A 15,608-nucleotide genomic window follows, 5' to 3' on the forward strand; every position below is an offset into this window, starting at 1 on the left:
GGCATGGGCTAGATTATTATCTAGTCAGCAGAGGACAGGTCGTTTAATTTATCTGGCCATCAATTTCCTCATTGTAAGATGAACAGTCCAAAGTGACCTCTAGAGCTGCAGAATTTTGGTATGAGTCCACACTGCTGCTACTGACCTCTGGCTGTGCGGGTCCCAACACTCTGTGGCAGGGAGCTGACTGGCAACCAATTCCATCATCCCCAAGGTCACAGTTGCTCCTTGGCCTCCCACAGTCTCCCTCTCTTTTTTTTTTAATTGAATATAGTTAATTTACAATGTTGTACTAGTTTCAAGTGTACAGCAAAGTGACTCAGCTATATATTCTTTTTTAGCTTCTTCTCCATTATAGGTTATTACAAGATACTGAGTATAGTTCCCTATGCTATGCAGTAGGTCCTTGTTTTTTTTAATAAATTTATTTATTTTATTTATTTATTTTTGGCTGCATTGGGTCTTCGTTGCTGCGCATGGGCTTTCTCTAACTGCGGCAAGTGGGGGCTACTCTTCGTTGCAGTGCACAGCCTTCTCATTGCGGTGGCTTCTCCTGTTGCAGAGCACGGGCTCTAGGTGCGCGGGCTTCAGTAGCTGTGGCACGCGGGCTCAGTAGTTGTGGCTCACGGGCTTAGTTGCTGTGTGGCATGTGGGATCTTCCCAGACCAGGGATCAAACCCGTGTCCCCTGCATTGGCAAGCAGATTCTTAACCACTGCGCCAGCAGGGAAGCCCAGTAGGTCCTTGTTGTTTACCTGTTTTATATACAGTAATGTGTACGTGTTAATCCCAACTCCTAAGTTATCTCCCCCTCCCACTATCCCCCCACAGTCTGTTATCTACCCCAGAGAGAAGTAGAGGATTTTAGGCCCATCCAGCAGGACCACAGGGCTGAGGTTTCCCTGACTGCTGTCTGGCCCCCGGTGTCATGGGCAGTGACTCACTAACTGGTTTTGGGTTAACAACCTTTGACCTTACTGAGTAAATATGTTGTGATCATGAAAAGATGAACTTTAGTCCATCCCAGAAAATCTGACCTCATACCTTTTGGTAATTTTCAAAATTTAGTCCAGTTAGTATCAACTTGGTACTGGGACTATTTCTGAGGTTTTACCCTGACAACAAAAAATCATTTTCAGAAATAGTAATAGCCAACATTTATCGAGAAATATCTACCCAGGAATCATTGAGTGCTTTGTTTGTATAATCTCATTTAATTCACAGCCCTAAATGAAATAGATACTGTTATCCTCATTTTTAAACGAGAAATGAAAGGCATAGTGAGATTTACTGCCTTGCTCAGGGTCATATAGCTAAGAAGTAACAGAGTCGGTAATGGACATTTAGAGCCCATACTCTTCTCCAAGCTGCTGCTGTGCCATCTCGGACAGTTTGCATCTTCAGTCACCAGCATCTGCAGCAGGTATCTGATGCCAGTTCAAGCAGTGAGGGACCTGGCAGGATTGAGTTCACAGATGAACCTGAAGACCCAACCCAGAGCTTTAGGAAATGACTGTTCTCTCTGAAGTGGCCTGTTTGTATATCTAAAGTTTGTATCCACGTCCTGTGTTGTTTTTCTTTCATCACCAGCTTGGATTGGATATGGAGGAGTTAGAAGAAGTTGAAGAAGATGCTGGGCTTGGCAATGGTGGTCTTGGGAGGCTTGCTGGTAAGTGTGCTATTGTCTGGCCCTTGACACCGTCTCAGATGCCATGCACAACCATGCTTAAAGAACCAGAAGACTGTCTAGAAGTGCACAGTGTGAGCCGGTTGTAGATGTGTTTGTTTCTGAGTCTGCACGGTGGTTTGACCAGTGCTAGACAAACAGTAGAGAAAGGATCTTTAACAAAAGAGACATTGCTTAAAAAGTTTGGAGACATTGCTTCAAACCCCAAAGCTAACCAGATCCTTCCTGTGCGCTTAAGGGTTTCCAGAGTGGCCCCTTCACTTCACTTTTATTTGTTCACAGCTGCTCAATTCACATACTTGTGTGGTAGCACCTAAGTTGTTTAGCCATTGTGTTATCGTCTTGTGCACTTAACAGTTTGCTTTTTGATTGACTAGTAGGCAGTGATACACTTGTTATACTATTGGTATGATTTAATTAATGAGTATTTTTTTTTATATGGATGAAGTTTGAGTTCTTTGCTTTATCCAGGAAATGATTTTTCCACAAATATAAAGGAAAACATTAAAAATATAATACCAATGCCATTAAATTAAAAATATGCATCCTTACCACCAAGCAATTCTACCTCCTGATATCTACCCTAAAGAAATACTCCAACATGTACACAAGGAGGCATGCGAAAAAAATTGCTACAGTATTGTTTGTAAAACCAAAATTTTAGAAATAACCTAATGTCCACTGATAGAACAGGTAAAAAAGTAGAGGAACCCCATGTTACAGAATAATATGTGTCAACCTAAAAGTGAACTATTTGTACTTCCCTGCATAGACCTCCAAGAGGTGGGGGGCCGGGGGCAGAGGAAACAAGTTGCATTAAAAGCCACACAGTGTTGGGCTTCCCTGGTGGCGCAGTGGTTGAGAGTCTGCCTGCCAATGCAGGGGACACGGGTTCGAGCCCTGGTCTGGGAAGATCCCACATGCCGCGGAGCAGCTGGGCCCGTGAGCCACAATTGCTGAGCCTGCGCGTCTGGAGCCTGTGCTCCGCAACAAGAGAGGCCGCGATAGTGAGAGGCCCGCGCATGGCGATGAAGAGTGGCCCCCGCTTGCCACAACTAGAGAAAGCCCTCGCATAGAAACGAAGTACCAACACAGCCAAAATAAATAATTAATTAATTAATTAATTAATTAAAAAAAAAACAACTGGTACTGTATTTTTAAAAAAAAAAAGCCACACAGTGTGATAACATTTATGTTTTTTAAAAATTAATATTTTATGTGAGAATGTATATATGTAAATCCATAGAAAAAGTCTGGAATTTGAAATACTGAACTGCTCCCTGTGACCTTCTCTAGAGAGGAGCACAGAATTGGGGGCGGCAGTCAAAAGGGCTGCTAGCCCTGTCGGTAACATTTTAATTGTTTTTACAAAGAGGATGTTACTATATTATTTACTTATTTAAATTTAATAATAGAATGTACACATGTATCAGATTGTACTCTATGAAAAATAAATATCTACGTCTTCTCTTTTAGAAATGATTCCACAATCTCTTAATTTTACACACAGTTTCAAATGACTAGAACTCCATTTACATGTGTTTCATATTGTTTATTCCTTACTACATTAGTGGCCATGTGTTTTTTTTGTTTGTTTTTTATCTGTAACAGCTTTTATAGTTGTAAATTGTTTACATGACTTTATCACTGAAATATATGTCACTTGCTCTGAAATAAGGCAGTAGCTTAAAGAAATGATCACTTACCTATCTCCAGCATCTAAAAACATCGTATATCATTAAGATTGATAAGCAGTCAATTCTCTCTGTGGCCTACCCTGAATACTATAGACTACGTACCATAATGTTTTGCCCTCAGCAGATAAAGAACAAATGTATGTGACAAGTGCGAATATACCATTTCCCCTGTTCAAGTGAATAAAATTACACCCACTATATTCTACCTTCCCCTGACCCAACCTTCAATTTTTAGAGAATTAGGCATGTCTATGTGTTGAAATAAGTACAACTCTTTGTGTTATAGGAAGATAAGAGCAGAGAATAATTCAGCAGCCTATACTTAATATTTATGAATCATATGGAAATTCTTGGGATGGTACCATTTTCAGTCACAGAACTTATTTTTAAATTAATTTTAAAGACCCCAAAATTAAAGTTTAAAAAGCAAAAATAAAACAAAAAGAGAACACGAACAGCTATAGCTGTCTATATGCTGCTAATTCTAGCAGCCAGAGAGGAATTCCACCAAATGTCATGAGGCAAAGGGCCTTGGTGTTTGTTGTTGGCTGTCTTGGAGGAATCCATCCGTGACTCTCCCATTTAATGGGCCTCTAGTCTTAACCTATCAAAGCATCCCTTTCCCTAGAGGAAAAGACTAGTAATAAATAGTTAAGTATAGTGTGTTATCTAACACCCTTTATTATCATCCTAGAAAGTCTCAGTAAATATAAATGTGAACTACTTATTGGAGTAAGTAGTGCCTGTCAGTGGTCACTCTATACTGATTTATTGAATGAAGAATACCTTGAACTTGACCTCCACTTGTTGCTCCCCCATCTCGGAAACTTATGACATTGATTAAGCCCCACTGGTGACTAACTTAGTGACTAATTCAAACGGGACCGACAGGGGCTAACGCATAAGGCTTATGACATTAGCACTCAGGCATCCTAAAGCCTTTATCTGGGCCAACATAAGTTACCTAGTTACTTATACAAACTCTACCCCACAGCCTAGATCTGGGAAAATCAGGAAAAATCAGCGGGGGAGAAAAAAAAAAAAAAAAAAAAAAGCGAGATCAGCACCCACAACACACCGCATACCAATCCTTCTGCAGCTATCCCTAGCTAGCACGTGGGAAAGATTTTATTTGTCAGCGCGTTTCACTTTTCCTTGATCCTCTACTTTCTTAATGGCTGCTTGGATAGCCTCTTGGTTGCCCAGGAACTGGTGAGGTCCAACGGCATGCAGGTTCTCGTCCAGTTCCAGGAGAATGGGGACTCCAGTAGGAAGAGTAATGTTGATAATGTCTTCATCTGAGATACCTTCCAGATGTTTCAGGAGGGCCCGGCTGCTATTTCCATGAGCAGATATCAGAATGGTTTTACCACTTAATACTTCAGGAGCAATCCTTTCATTCCAATAAGGAAGGAGTCTTTCCAGAACATCCTTTAAGCTCTCGGATCGTGGCAGCTGATCCAAAGGAATGTCACACACTTTATATCTCCGGTCGTTGTAGATCTCGTGGTAGTAAGGATGGGACACCTCTATGGGCGGTGGGGTCACACTGTAGCTCCTTCTCCACAGCCTCACTTGTTCCTCGCCGTGATTCAAAGCCATTTGCTCCCTGTTGAGACCGATCAAGGCTCCATAGTGACGCTCATTGAGACGCCAGGAGCTTTCCACGGGAACCCATTCCTGCCCCAGCTCTTCCAGGATCAGCCAGGCTGTGTGGATGGATCGGTTCAGGATGGATGTGAACACGAGATCAAACTCAAAGTTTAGCGCTTTGAGTTGCTTCCCACAGTTCCGAGCTTCTTGCATTCCTTCACTGTTAAGTTTCTGATCCACCCAGCTACAAAAACGGTTCTCTTTATTCCAAGCACCCTCTCCATGTCTTAACATAATCAGTTTGTACTTGGACATACTGATGGCTGAGCTCCTCTAGTGCTTTCCAATGGGCCAGTGTTCAGTGACAGCAATACATCTGCAGAAAGACCACCAGCAGCAGCCGCTCGTCGGAACCGCCGAGCAGCCAGTGCCTCCCAAGACTCATCAGTGGCCATGTGTTTTAACGGTGCAATTAGTCATAGAAAACGCTGCCTTTGGCATACTTGGCCACCTTGAGAAGTTAATCATCAGGTAATTAGTAGGCTTTCCATGGAGCTATAGGAAGACTAGCAGAGCCAACAGCATGCTCATCTAAGACTGACAAGGTAGCCTGCCTTCGTTTTATGTAGTCACAGGCCTATTTTTTGGCAGGGTTAACCCCACTCTGGGCCTGACAGGGAAGGGGTGAATGAGGCTGAGTAATTCTCATTAGATGACCTCATCTCTTACCAGACTGAAAAAACTGGGACCCCATTCTGGTGAGGCTCTCAGGATAATTTGATCAGGACCCAGGAAAAGACAAATCGCCACAGCTCCGAGAGAGCAGGAACTGGGACAGAGCCAGGCCCCATGAGCACAGGGACCGGAAGACGGTTGTGATGTTACAGTAACTTGAAGGTCTTGGCCATTGGCCTTTGTGGATCTGTTTTAGGACTCCACCATGAACCTAGCTCAGTCTCTTCCTGTTTGATCAACAATTTTCAATGTTCTTTTCAGTTTTAGATCCTACTATATTTTCTCATTCTCTGTATATTTCTCAGTTCAGATTCCTGAGAAGGGCAATATGCTTAGCGTAACCCCTAAAATTGCTCCTGACCACAAGATAGATCCTACCCAGCCTGTTGATTGGCTGCTCTAGATCAGGTGCTCTGTCATTAAAGCCGTTGGCTACAAGGAACAGAAAACCTAGCAAAAGCTAGTTCCGCCAACAGGGACATGTATTATCACAGAACGAGAACTTCAGAGGTTGGCCATTCCAAGATTAATTTATTCAGCAGCACAATTCTGTCAGGACTCTGGGTCTCTATGGTTCTTTTGACTTTACCTTCATGGAAAAAAGATAGCAGCGGTAAGGAAAATCTTTCACTGTACCCAGCAGACTTTCTAGCACCTCTCATTGGATTGAATGTCATTGTATGCTTATGCCAAAACCCAAACTGGTGAAGGACATAAAATTACTATGATTAGCTTAGAAGTTTAGACCAGTCAAGATTCAGTTCCTGGTCCAGCCTCCTGAAGCATAAGGCCACCTGGTATGTGAACCACACTGGAATTACATTAGCCAGAAAGAGAGTCTGCCCCAGATGTCCAGCTAGTCAGGCAGATGGGTCACATGTAAATTATACACGTCTTTTCAAGCAGAGGGGGATGGAGACAGCTTCCCCTAGAAAGGGCAGTGTGAAGAACAGACATAATAAAGGACATTTCTAACGTAGACCAGCTTCCTTACCTGTTCTCAGATGAAAGGCCAACACAGTGGTTATTTCTGGATGGTGAGGTAATAAATGTCTGTTTTCTTCTTTATACATGTTTGTATTTTCTACCTCTTCTATAGTTTATTTTATAATTAGAAAAAAGTGTTATTTTAAAAACTTAATACCCACTGTGCAGCAGTCTCTGTGCTTTAAGATACAAATATGGTTTCTCATAGAGAAATGTTTTGTGGCTGCCATGTTTTTTAGAGAAAGACAAAATTTTGACTAACCTTGATGACCCTGCCTTTTGCCTGTGCTCTGTTTAATTTAGCCTGCTTCTTGGATTCCATGGCAACTCTGGGACTTGCAGCCTATGGCTATGGCATCCGATATGAATATGGAATCTTCAATCAGAAGATTCGAGAAGGATGGCAGGTATGTGAGACATATTTTTTAATTTTGTCATTAAAGTACTTTGTCTTCATGGTGTTCTGGATGGTTTATAATTTATGGACATTTTACATAGAGCTTTACTGCTTTCTGTGGCATCTGGTTGACATGAGTGAATACTGTCGGTCTTCCCACTTTGAGGTGTAAGCTCCCTAAGAGCGGAGAGCCTGCCGGTATCACCAATATCATTCACCACCAGATCCGTAGCATCTTGTACGGTGCCAGACTCACAAGGGTGCTCTGAAAATATTTATCACTGATTACCTGAATGTGGACTACCTATAATGTGCCATGTCCTATCTCTGCAGCATATAAAATGGAGGAGCATATCTTTTGGCTCATGATCTTCCCCAGTAACTCTTTTTTTTCTTTTTTTTTTTTAATAAATTTATTTATTTATGGCTGCGTTGGGTCTTTTTTTATTATTATTTTTAACTTATTTATTTATTTTTGGCTGCATTGGGTTTTCTTTGCTGTGCGTGGGCTTTCTCTAGTTGTGGCGAGCGGGGGCTGCTCTTCGTTGTGGTGTGTGGGCTTCTCATCGCAGTGGCTTCTCTTGTTGCGGAGCACGGGCTCTAGGCATGCAGGCTTCAGTAGTTGTGGCTCGTGGGCTCTAGAGCGCAGGCTTAGTAGTTGTAGCGCACAGGCTTAGTTGCTCTGTGGTATGTGGGATCTTCCCCGACCAGGGCTCGAACCCATATCCCCTGCATTGGCAGACGTATTCTTAACCACTGTGCCACCAGGGAAGTCCCCCAATAACTCTTGATAGTAGGAAGCATGTCACCATTTTTGTAGGTGAGAAAACTGAGGGTCTTAAGAGGTGAAGTCACCTCAGATCACACAGCTGGCAAATAAGGCTGTATATCCCCAGATTTCCAGGTCCACATTCAGTATTCTTTTCTACACTCAGAGTCTTGCCCTCCTTAACATGCCTATCTTACAAGATATGTAAGCTCAGTGTTCTAATTTTTTTATAAGACGAAAGCAGGCAATCCTGTTAACTATTATATCAAAAAACTCTGGCACATATTTAATATGTATAATTATAGTGCTCTGTAGAAAATTGCACAAATAGTAATGAATCCATACAAATGACTCTCATTTTATTTTTATATAACCAAACTAGATTCTTAAGTATTTGTTTCTCTTTATCTGTGGTAACTCTTTGAACTACAGTCAGCCCTGGCATGGACAGTTTTCCCTGATGCTAAGTGTGATTTAGGTTTTTTTCTCTCCCTATCTTTGTCTCATACACGCACATCATTGGCAAAAAGATACTGGATTTTCAAGAAGCCTGAGCTCTCTGAGCCCTCCCAAGAGTCAGTCCAAGGTCAGCGTGATCAGCCATTGGGTTGGGGGACCTAGGCTGGAGCTAATCCCAGGGGAGAGGAAGGATGAGAAGCCGAGTGTCACCGCCATCCACTCTCCCCTCCCTCCGTGTTTGGACACTCTGGGCCAAAGAAGGAGGGCACTAAAAGATTTGACATGATAAGAGAATGCACCAAGGGAAGTCCCAGGAGGAGAATATTGGGAACATATTGAAAGACAAACTTCCAGATTTTGTTAAGAACCAGTGTATCTTTAGCTACTCCTAAATCAATTAGGAGGCAGCATTGGGTAGAAAAAAAATTGGGCCCTAATATGAGATCTAATTTCTAATTTGAGGCCTAAGTGCAACTCATTACCCTTATGAAGTTTGTTGCCTTGATTAGGTTACCTAGCTTCTCTGAGCCTCACTTTTCTTGTCTGCAAAATGGAGATGCCAGCTTCACAGAACTATGAAAATATGTAAAATGTCTGTTGCACAAATAGGCACTCAATGAAGTGTTAATTTGGCCTAATAAAAGGAGGATAATTTTTTAAATTGTGGTATATTATATAGTAAAATATTAATGCAACCATTAATATCATGTTTTTAATTAATTATAATGAAATGGGAAATTGTTTATGATAGTTGAAAAAAGGAGGTATAGGATCATTTGGATAGTATGACCTATCCAAAGGAAACCAAAAAGATAAAGTGCTAGAAAAAAAAAGACGTCAAAGCTTCAACAGTAATTAATTATCTCTGGGAGATAAGATTATGGGTGACTTTGACTATCTTCTGTTTGTTCTCCTACATGACTCATATTTCATAAGAAATGTGTATTTTATAATCATAAAAAGATATAAAAACAAAATAATTGGTTCCCTTCCACAGTGAAGTAATCTAGGGCTACATGGTGAGAAGCCTAGCTTGGCTGGCATTTCCAGTAGGACCAAGATTTTACCACAACCTGACCAAGGGATACATGGTATCCATTCTCAGTCTTTGTATCCTGTATGGTACTCATTATACCCCAGAATGTTTAAGGATTTTATTTCTTACTTTTCTGTGAAAGATTTTTTTTAACTCAGCAGATCAATCTCAAAAAATTGTCTTTCAAGTGCATTTTCCCCAAAGTCTTATGAAAGGTCACTCTTTATTAATCCCACCTATGACCTTTGCTACTTTTAAATGGCCTTATTTCAGGAAACCATCCCTTCTCTCCTGTGAGACCCAAGAAGTATATATTCTAGTGTTCTTAAAGGAAAAAGAGAGCCCAAGTGGCTTTTGCTAGTCTCCAAAGCTAGCTTTACTACATCATCACTTCTTTCATTACAACTGAAATTGAGTCAGAAGGACACCTAATTTTATCTACCATAGCCATTGTTCACTGGGATGGGATTTTAAAAAGCAAACATAAAAAAGAAACTGTTTCCATGAAAAAACAAAAAATATCTTCCAGGAAAGCAGAATGCCTTTTGGGGGCATGGTCACTGCCCTACTCCCATCAGCTACATCGTTGCTCTTATGATGGAGAAGGCTGATGAAAATTGCACAAGCTAGGAAGATTTTTAAAGGTTGATGGACTTTCAGTTTTTGAAGGCTCTCTTCAAGGAAGATTTGCAGTAATAAAGTGTTCGTTGTGAACTCCACCCCGCCCCCCAAGGAAAATAATTTTATTGCTAAAATGCTTGACTTACCTCGAACTCTAACGGGGATCCTTGAAACCTTCTCAGAATAGTCCTCTGAAAATGACTGGCCACTGGGAGGAAGAGGGGGAAAGACAGTTGCGACAGCTTCACGTTAAAGTTTAACAGTCACGCACTAAAGTTCTGAGTGGAAAGACGCTGACAGTAGAAACCTCAGGGTTGAATCAAGCAATCTGATGGAACATTCTTTCTCTTAGAACCCTGCTATACCTAGCCATGCACAGTTCATATTACCCAGCAAGCTTCTCCTGGCCATTGTTGAATTCTTGGTGCTCCCCAGAAACATTTACCAATGACTGGTACCATCAGAAAGCAAAGTTTGTTGACAACTCCTGATGTTTGCTCACTGGTTCTTCATGTCCTGTGTATCCCACAGTTGAGGGGAAAAGCGTTTCTTCGAATTCAGTCACTCACAGAGGCCCTGAGCTGACCTCTGCTTCCATGCTGGCTGGAATAGAGTCCACCGAGTATTCTCTCTAGGAAGACCCCAGATCCAGCTGCCATGCATCCCCCCACACACACACCACCACTGCCACCACCACCCAGGCGGGCACGCTGCTTCTCACGCCACAGTCTCCTGCTTGCTTTGTCTCAGCTCCTTTTCATCTGGGATGTTCAGATCCACACAGCCCACTTGCATATAAATGAAAGCTCTCCTCCCGTCTGGCCCCTGCCCTTCATATGGCTCAGCAAGTTAGTGCACTCAGGGATCACTGGTTACATGGAAATCTAAATTTACAGACCAGTTTGTTAATTTGTTGGAAGAAAGCAAGACAGAAAGGAGGTTTATCACCATCCCGCAGCCTCTGTGGATTGAGTTGGGGTGGCTGGAGGCGGTTCTCTCTTTCTCCTCTGATCTGCTCAGAACAGCTTGCTTTTATGAAATATCTGTTTTTCAATTTACCTTAAAAACAAGCTTTGCATAACTGAGGGAATTGTTGACTGATTCCTTGCCAAAATCAGGAAGAGACTCAATAAAGAACAGCAAACTAGGAGTCCTATTCTCCTACAGAACTTGTTAACCCAGTGAAATTAAAACCAGCCATTATTTGGCAGGGAAAAACCAGACCAACATTGAGAGTGACTGGCTGACTAGTCCCTTGTCACTTAACAGCGTGTCCTCAAAAGAGCAAATGCGGCCTCTGATTTGCAAAGGAGGCCAGGAGGGGCCCGTGGTGGGAAGCCCAGAGCTCAGCCTCTCTTCTACGGGCATTTCACGCTGCTTGAGGGGAGAAGAGTCTGCTTCTGCTGCATTCTTCCACAGAAAATATGTTGTCAGCTCACCTGTGCACGTGATTTTCGAGAGGAATGCTGTTTCTGCTTCATCGTCCTCCTGGTTCATGTAAAAACTTAAGGTGTATTTTGCAACAGTTCTGAGTGCTGAAATGAGGCAAATAGGCCGTAAGGTTCTTTCCTGTTACAGGAAGCAGTGTGTGTTCACACTGACCAGTATTTGAAACCCAGAACCTGCCCTTGCTTAAGTGCAGTGTGAAGTGTTTTGTAAGTCAGGATGTTTGATCTTTGTGCATAACCTCATCTATTTTTCATAGAGTTTCTAGTTATTAACATGAGCTAGAGGACTCTAACTTAACCAATTTCTTATCAACTGATAAAATTCAATCCTTTCCTTGTTAAATTTTAATTGTATTTTTTGTCCTCTTTATGAATGGGATAGCCGAAGTCTCAATTCTGAATTACAGTTCCTGACTTTGTATCGCCGTGTAGCTCCCGGATGCACCATGTACCCACTGGCTACATGTTCAGATGCAAATTTTTAAATGCAAAATTTGAGACCCCTCCCCAGACTGCCTGAGACTCTGCATTTTAACAAGGTGCACTGTACTGATTAGCTCACATCTAGGTCCAGCCTTCCCTAGGCTTCATCCTGCATCTGCTACATCCTCCTGAAGCTCTCTAATTCCAGACCTTCTATCTAAAGATGTTGTTTCTGTGTGTCCCCTTTTCATTCATCATGACACTGGTAGTTCTTGTTAATGGGCAGCTTACTGGCGTTCCCAATATGATCAATGTTTGAATAAATGGATGTGTGTTTGCTTGTCTGGCTGTTGACATTAATGTTTTGTCTAATATTTCAAAAGATAGCTGTGTTTGTTTGCCTCTCTCCACACTGTGCCTGGGGCAGACACTGAACTCATACGTAGGTGATCATGAAGCATCCAGCATTGTGTCATAATTCATCATTAATATCTTTTTAAACTAAAGCTGAGTTTTCTAAGAGGGAAGGATGAGGAATCAGGTAGGTAAAATAACCATATTGGGGGTAATCTCATTGACAAGGGAGCTTTGTACTAAAAACCTTACCCCTCCCTTCTTGCCAGAACACGATTGCATTTTTTAAAATATAAGGACTATTTTAAAGGTATCACTCATAATACCTTTACTTTAAAAAATGCAACCCCTGCCCCACCATGTGTTTTTTGTTCTTGTTTTGGCATTTTTATTTGTTTTTTATAGAAAACAAAATGCATTTGATGTCTAGGATACCCTAAATACAAATTAGATTTTAAAATTTTTTGAGAACTATTTTGTCATAAATTGACATAAATACATGGGAAAATGTTGAAATTGTCAATAAAATAAATTCCTTACATTTTAGTATATGTCATTTTCAAAATGAATTAGAAATAATAGTTCATGGGACTTCCCTGGTGGCGCACTGGTTAAGACTCCGCGCTCCCAATGCAGGGGGCCCGGGTTCCAGCCCTGGTCAGGGAACTAGATCCCACATGTGTGCTGCAACTAGGGTTCGCATGCTGCAACTAAGGGCCCCCCCACCCCGGCTGCAACGAAGGAGCACACATGCAGCAACTAAGACCTGGCACAACCAAATAAATAAATAAAATATAATAAATAAATAAATAACAGTTCATTATCAGATCAAAATTACATAAGGATTAAATTAAACAAAGACGACAAAATGTGTTCTGTGGATGGGAATGTAAATTGGTGCAGCCACTATGGAAATAAGTATGGACGTTCCTTAAAAAACTAAAAATAGAACTACCATATGGTCCAGCAATTCCATTCCTGGGTATATATCTGGAAAAAATGAAAACGCTAATTCAAAAAGATACATGCACCCCAGTGTTCATAGCAGCACTGTTTACAATTGTCAAGGCATGGAAGCAACCCAAGTGCTCATCAACAGATGAATGGATAAAGAAGATGTGGTGTATATATATGCAATGGAATATTACTCAGCAATAAAAAATGAATTAAATATTGCCACTTGCAGCAACATGGATGGACCTAGATAATATTATGCTTAGTGAAATAAGTCACACAGAGAAAGACAAATACTATATGTTATCACTTATATGTGGAATCTAAAAAATAATACAAATGAATGCATATGCAGAACAGAAACAGACTCACAGATATAGAAAACAAATTTGTGGTTACCAAAGGGGAGAAGGAAGGGGGGGAGGGACAAATTAGGGATATGGTATTAACAAACTACTATGTATAAAATAGATAAGCAATAAGGATATACTGTATAACATAGGAAATTATACCTATGATCTTATAATAACCTATAATGGAATATAATCTGCAAAAATACTGAAACACTATGCTGTATACCTGAAACTAACACAATATTGTAAATCAACTATACTTCAAATTAAAAAATGAAAAAAAAGTAATAGTGTTCCGTACCTATACTGAAATAAGCTTTATTAAGGGAGCTTTCTATGAGTAGTTTTTCTCAACTGATTCTGTGCTTTCAAGGCACAAAGCTCTTGACAGAAACCATAATGTAGGACCCATCAGGTCCAGGTATCCAACAATAAACATCCCTGGGAAGCCTCTCTCTTTCCCTCAAGCTAGACAATTGGATTCACAGATGTTAAGACACAGGCTTTAGAACCCACAGACCTACCATCAAATCTTACCTGTATCGTTTACTATCCGTGCAACTTTGAGCAAGTTACAATTTCCTTAACAAAGGGAGAAGCCATAGCTCCCTCCTATAGTGTTGCTATGAGGATTAAATGCAATAATATGTATAAAACATTTAGAGTAATACTAGCCAGTATTGTTGTTGATTTAGGCTGTACGACAATAACAAAGATGAATTGAGATTGACAGAACCAACATCTTTCTTGCCAAAACAGTATTCTTGAGTTGATTCAGTCAAAAATATATATATATTTTTTAATAAATTTATGTATTTATTTATTTGGCTGCGTTGGGTCTTCGTTGCTGCACGCAGGCTTCCTCTAGTTGTGGCGAGCGGGGGCTACTCTTCGTTGCCGTGCGCGGGCTTCTCATTGCGGTGGCTTCTCTGGTTGCACAGCACAGGCTCTAGGCACGCGGGCTTCCATGTTTGCGGCTCACGGGCTCTAGAGCGCAGGCTCAGTAGTTGTGGCACATGGGCTCAGTAGTTGTGGCGCACGGGCTTAGTTGCTCCGAGGCATGTGGGATCTTCCTGGACCAGGGACTGAACCTGTGTCCCCTGAATTGGCAGGCTGATTCTTAACCACTGCGCCACCAGGGAAGTCCCCAAAAATATTTTTAATTTGATATAATGGAAGGGCTAGGTCCACCGCTCCTGAAAAACAAATTCTAAGCCATGTCCTTTTTGCAGATAGAAGAGGCAGATGACTGGCTCAGGCATGGAAACCCCTGGGAGAAGGCCCGCCCCGAGTTCATGTTGCCTGTTCACTTCTACGGGAAAGTAGAGCACACAGAGGCCGGAGCCAAGTGGATCAACACGCAGGTATTCTGAGAGTCCTCGTGCTGAGCATTGTATAGAGGATGGCACAGAGTACGACGTGTATATGGTGTTGAGTATAGTGTGCTGTATATTGAATAATATATTTTTATAAATAAATCTGTTACTTCTCTTAGTGGAACCCACTCATTTTGGAGACCAGGCAGCTGAGGCCAAGAGAGAAGTGACATCCCCAAGGTCAAGTGACTTCCCAGGGTCATTTTGTCATCCGGTTTATAAGAGATTAATCAATTCTATAATCCCAGCATGCTTAGCTCTCCAGTTTTATATAAAGCTGTTGAAACCAAGATTGAATAAAGTTAAATGTCATTCCTCACCCCACTGCCATATGTACATTGACTTGTAAATTCTAAGGGGTAAATATTTTTAAACTGAAGTATTTATTCAAAGGATTACCAAAGTTCTTCTTCATTACAAAGTCAAAAAAAACAATGCAAAATATTGCAAAATGCATTCTGTTACTGTGTGCCAAATCACTTCTAGAGAAATAATGCTGGTGTCAATCCAAGTGTACTTAATTCATGGCCGTGTATTTATCCTGCCACCAGATTAGAGTGTTACCCTGTTACTGAACAATTTACTTTTCAGCTCCTCTAGTGGTGGTTTGTGCTTTGCTGTCTTCATACGTCCTGATAAATAACCCCTAAGAACTACTGGATTGCCTTTTCCAATCACTGGAGGCTCCACTTGAGATATTGTTTAGTAAATATAGTCTTA

General features: G+C 41.3%; 2 protein-coding genes across 2 annotated transcripts in view; one reads left to right on the plus strand and one right to left on the minus strand.

Moving 5' to 3' along the window:
• PYGL (glycogen phosphorylase L) overlaps window positions 1–15,608 on the plus strand; it is a 64,577-nt gene that overhangs the window by 13,855 nt on the left and 35,114 nt on the right. The window contains exons 3-5 of the mRNA XM_068545536.1: window positions 1,590–1,668; window positions 7,002–7,105; window positions 14,745–14,876. Coding sequence (XP_068401637.1) covers window positions 1,590–1,668; window positions 7,002–7,105; window positions 14,745–14,876 — 315 coding nt within the window. The remainder of the gene's footprint in view (window positions 1–1,589; window positions 1,669–7,001; window positions 7,106–14,744; window positions 14,877–15,608) is intronic.
• Window positions 4,305–5,401, minus strand: LOC137765755 (bisphosphoglycerate mutase-like). Its single transcript, XM_068545545.1, has one exon. The coding sequence runs from the start codon at window positions 5,289–5,291 to the stop codon at window positions 4,512–4,514; it is 780 nt and encodes a 259-aa protein (XP_068401646.1). The 5' UTR covers window positions 5,292–5,401; the 3' UTR covers window positions 4,305–4,511.

Source organism: Eschrichtius robustus, chromosome 1 (assembly GCF_028021215.1).
Source record: "Eschrichtius robustus isolate mEscRob2 chromosome 1, mEscRob2.pri, whole genome shotgun sequence".
Lineage (NCBI taxonomy): Eukaryota > Metazoa > Chordata > Mammalia > Artiodactyla > Eschrichtiidae > Eschrichtius > Eschrichtius robustus.

Coding starts and splice junctions, on each gene's coding strand:
- LOC137765755 (XM_068545545.1), bottom strand. CDS start 5,291: ATGTCCAAGTACAAACTGATTATGTTAAGACATGGAGAGGGTGCTTGG.